Raw genomic sequence first — 5,539 nt, forward strand, 5'->3', positions numbered from 1 at the left:
ATAACTCCATACCTCATCATAACCCCGCCCCATCATAACTCCATACCTCATCATAACCCCTCCCCATCATAGCCGGACTTCATCATAACCCCGCCCCATCATAACTCCATACCTCATCATAACCCCTCCCCATCATAACTCCATACCTCATCATAACCCTTCCCCATCATAGCCTGCACCTCATCATAACCCCGCCCCATCATAACCCCATACCTCATCATAACCCCTCCCCATCATAGCCTGGACCTCATCATAACCCCCCCATCATAACTCCATACCTCATCATAACCCCTCCCCATTATAGCCCGGACCTCATCATAACCCCCCCATCATAACTCCATACCTCATCATAACCCCTCCCCATCATAACTCCATACCACATCATAACCCCTCCTCCATCATAACTCCATACCTCATCATAACCCCTCCCCATCATAACTCCATACCTCATCATAACCCCTCCCCCATCAAAACTCCATACCTCATCATAACCCCTCCCCAATCATAACTCCATACCTCATCATAACCCCGCCCCATCATAACCCCGCCCCATCATAACACTATACCTCATCATAACCCCGCCCCATCATAACCCCATACCTCATCATAACCCCTCCTCCATCATAACCCCATACCCCATCATAACCCCGCCCCATCATAACCCTTCCCCATCATAACCCCATACCTCATCATAACCCCTCCCCATCATAACCCCTCCCCATCATAACCCCATACCCCATCATAACCCTGCCCCATCATAACCCCACCCCATCATAACCCAATACCCCATCATAACGCCAACCCATCATAACGCCATACCTCATCATAACTCCATACCCCATCATAACCCCGCCCCAACATAACCCTATACCTCATCATAACCCCGCCCCATCATAACCCCATACCTCATCATAACCCCGCCCCATCATAACCCCATACCCCATCATAACCCCCATCATAACCCCTCCCCCATCATAACCCCATACCTCATCATAACCCCGCCCCATCATAACCCTATAGATATAGATATCTATCTATCTATGGATCACAAACTACCTGACAGGAAGTACGTGCAACTGGGGGACTGCAGGTCTGACACGATAGTCAGCAGTACAGAAACGCTGGAAGGGACTTGGTTCTGTTCACCCTGTACACATTGGACTTTTATTTAAAACTCAGACTCCTGCCACGTCTGGACATACTGGTGAAGAAGGTGGGCTTGGTTGTGGGCTCAGAGCTGCACAGCCTGACATCAGTAACAGAGATGTGACAGTGATGTCACTGCCCTGCTCCACTGACAGACTGAGGAAGTCGTTCCTTCCCCATACCATGCGGCTCTTTAATTACACTCAGGGGGAAAAAGTCAGTGCTGACATTCGTCACTGTTCTTTTACTGTATCACACACTGTATCACACACTGTATCACACACTGTACACTATTCACCTCAACACTCCGGCTTGCACAGGACTCTTTAAAACACTATCTATCTGAACTCAGTTATAAAACATGAGTGTAAAGATTAGTGAACAGTGTGTGTGTATGTGAGAGAGAGAGAGAGAGAGAGAGAGAGAGAGAGTGTGTGTGTATATATATATATATATATATATATATATATATATATATATATATATATATATATATATATATATATATATATATATATATAGAGATCTGAGTGAAGTGTGTTTCTGGCTCAAGCTGTTTTACTGTAAACCACTGACACAATCAATCTCATACTGTTTCCTAAACTATTGAATATACACTTCTCCCTACACCCTAATCCCTACACACACACACACACACACACACACACACACACAAACACACACACACACTACTCCCTACTCCTAATCTCCACTTCCTACCACCTAATTCCTATTTACTACCCCTAATCCCCCACACACACACACACACACACACTCACTACCCCTAATCCCTACACACACACACACACACACACACATACACACACACAAACACACACACACACACACTACTCACTACCCCTAATCCCTATTTACTACCCCTAGTCCCTACTCACTACTCACTACCCCTAATCCCCACTTCCTACCCCTAATCCCCACTTCCCACCCCGTAATCTCTACTCACTACCCCTAATCCCCATTTACTACCCCTAATCCCTACCACTACCCCTAATCCTACACACTACCCCTAATCCCTACACACTACCGCTAATCCCTACACACACACACACACTACTCCCTACCCCTAATCCCTACACACTACTCACTACCCCTAATCCCTACTCACCACTCACTACCCCTAATCCCCACTCCCTACCCCTAATCCCCACTCACCACCCCTAATCCCCACTCCCACCCCTAATCCCTACTCACTACCCCTAATCCCCACTCCAATTAGGGGTAGCCCCTAATCCCTACCACTCACCCCTAATCCCCACTTCCTACCCCCAATCCCTACACACTACCCCTAATCCCTACAAACCACTGCTAATCCCTACACACCACTCACTCACCCCTAATCCCTACTCACTACCCCTAATCCCATCTCCCTAACCCAAACTCCCTACTCACCACCCCTAATCCCTACTCACTACTACCTACCCCATAATCCCCACTCCCTACCCCCAATCCCTACTCACCACCCCTAATCCCTACACACTACTGCTAATCCCCACACACTACTCACTACCCCTAATCCCTACCACTCACCCCTAATCCCATCTCCCTAACCCAAACTCCCTACTCACCACCCCTAATCCCTACTCACTACTACCCACCCCATAATCCCCACTCCCTACCCCTAATCCCCACTCACTACCCCTAATCCCTACACACCACTCACTACCCCTAATCCCTACACACCACCACTACCCCTAATCCTCACTCACTACCCCTAATCCCCACCCCTAATCCCTACTCACCACTCACTACCCCTAATCCCTACTCACTCACTCACTACCCCTAATCCCCACCCCTAATCCCTACCACTACCCCTAATCCCATCTCCCTAACCCAAACTCCCTACTCACTACTCACTACCCCTAATCCCTCACTCACTACTCCCTACCCCTAATCCCCACTCCCTACCCCTAATCCCTACTCACTACCCCATAATCCCCACTCCCTACCCCTAATCCTACACACTACTGCTAATCCCTACACACTACTCACTACCCCTAATCCTCACTCACTACTCCCTACCCCTAATCCCTACCCCTAATCCCCACTCACTACCCCTAATCCCCACTTCCTACCCCTAATCCCTACTCACTACCCCTAATCCCTACACACACACACACTCACTACCCCTAATCCCTACACACTCACCGCTCATCCCTACACACCACCGCTCATCCCTACACACTACTCACTACCCCTAATCCCTACTCACTACTCCCTACCCCTAATCCCTACCCCCTAATCCCTACCACTACCCCTAATCCCCACTCCCTAACCCCTACTCTTTTTCACTTCTCCCTAATCCCTACACAATACTCACTAATCCTTCCTTAATACACCCTACTCACTCCTCACTCCTTCTTCTTCCCTGTCAGGGCTTGAACTAGAGTTGTGTGTGTAATATGCAGGAGCCCCAGCAGTGACAGGAAAGTGAGTGTGAACTCAAACACAGAAACACACTCAGAAATAGCAAATATATATATATATATATATATATATATATATATATATATATATATATATATATATATATATATATTTAAATGTCAAAAGGATAAATACCAAAAACTCAGTTCCCCAAAAAAGCAACAAAAGGCAGAGAAAACTCACACAACCAAGGAAGGAAAAATCTCACAATCTTTTCATGAACTACTGAGAAATACTTTCTCTCTCTCTCTCTCTCACTCACACACACACACACACACACACACACACACACACACACACACACACACACGAACAAACAATCAAACAAGACAAACAACAACATAACAAGGAAAGACTTACACTGGACACCTTGAGAAAAAGCAGGAGACTCAACCATGGTCCACAAAACACACAAGGGAACATAAACACATTTAGACTAACAAGACAGGTGGAAACTACAGAAGCTAATAAGGGGACACAATGGCGTCATCTGGTGAAAAAAACAGGAACTACAAAGAAATAAAAAACGAAAAGCCAGAAATGAAACTAGAAACCCTCCAGGTCCTGACAACTCCCTACTTAACACACTATTCCCTACTCATTTAGATTTAAATTTGTGCTTTGAGTCTCCAGCAATGAATAAATCTACACTGGTACACTGGATTACAAATTTAATATAAATCAGACTACAACTCAACTCAACTCAAGTCAAGTTTATTTCTATTGCGCTTTTCACAACAGAAATTAACAGTGAAGGTGAATGGTGTGTGTTTATCCCTGATGAACAGCCGTGGCAACTGTGGCAAGGAAAAACTCTCTTAGATGTTATGAGGAAGAAACCTTGAGAGGAACCAGACTCAAAAGGGGAACCCATCCTCATCTGGGTGACATCAAGAGTTTGATCATAAATCTTTCAACAATACAGAACACTGGAGAGTGAGAACTAACATGATTACTGGAGTATAAGATTATAAGTGATGTTCTTTCTGCAGTCTTATACAGTCTATATGGTTATAAAACCAGGAGCTACTGAGTAACTCATAAAATAGCTCAACATTTGTGATCACCACAGATCCAGCATCAGCTTCTCCATGCCAGAGCCTTTAAACACTCCAGGAGGTCCAATGTCAAAACTCCACACATGAAGTGGGATCCAATTGGCGCTGATACATCTCTAGATGGTTCGGGATGTTTGTGGGCATCTACTTTGTTAAAGGTCCATAATCTTCATGAGGTGGGACTGGAGCTGGAGCAACATGAGGATGCCTCGGGATGGGGAGAGAAAGAGAAGCAGTAGAGAGAAATTAGCGTAGCTGCTGTTTATGATATTAACAGCACAAGTTGATAATGTGATGTGATCAGATGTTCTGGAGCACAAGGTTATGATGTGATGTGTGTTATGTGTAGAACTCTCTAAAAACATACGTCTTTAATCTGCACTTAAACTGGGAGAGTGTGTCTGAGCCCCGAACACTGTCAGGAAGACTATTCCAGAGTTTAGGAGCTATATGTGAGAATGTTCTACCACCTTTAGTGGACTTTGCTATTCTACTACTAGAAGCCCAGAGTTTTGAGATCTGAAGGAGCGTGATGGATTGTAGCGTGTTAGAAGACTGGAGATACATGGAGATAAACCATTTAATGCTTTATAAGTAAGAAGCAGTAGTTTGTAGTGGATTCGAAACTTAACAGGAAGCCAGTGTAGGGATGAGAAGATTGGAGTTATATGGTGATATTTTCTTGACCTCGTGAGAACTCTTGCTGCTGCATTCTGAACTAACTGAAGCTTGTTTATTAATGACGCAGGACATCCACCTAGTAATGCATTACAATAGTCTATTCTGGAGGTCATAAACGCATGGACGAGCTTCTCTGCATCAGATATAGACAACATGTTTCTTATCTTAGAAATATTTCTAAGGTGGAAGAAGCTGTTTTTGTAACTTGG

At 45.1% G+C, this 5,539-nt stretch overlaps 1 protein-coding gene across 6 annotated transcripts in view; it reads right to left on the minus strand.

Annotated features, from left to right (window-relative positions):
• itga7 (integrin, alpha 7) overlaps positions 1-4,046 on the minus strand; it is a 51,321-nt gene extending 47,275 nt beyond the window's left edge. For 5 of the 6 annotated variants that reach the window (XM_046875094.1, XM_046875093.1, XM_046875092.1 and 2 more), the window contains exon 1: positions 3,952-4,045. In XM_046875094.1, coding sequence (XP_046731050.1) covers positions 3,952-3,988 — 37 coding nt within the window. In that variant the 5' untranslated portion in view covers positions 3,989-4,045. Of the gene's footprint in view, positions 1-3,951 lie in introns of all 6 variants that reach the window. The other variant, XM_046875095.1, reaches the window with a different exon arrangement.
• Positions 4,047-5,539: the final 1,493 nt, after the last annotated feature.

This window comes from Silurus meridionalis, chromosome 19, assembly GCF_014805685.1.
Source record: "Silurus meridionalis isolate SWU-2019-XX chromosome 19, ASM1480568v1, whole genome shotgun sequence".
In the NCBI taxonomy this organism is placed as follows: domain Eukaryota; kingdom Metazoa; phylum Chordata; class Actinopteri; order Siluriformes; family Siluridae; genus Silurus; species Silurus meridionalis.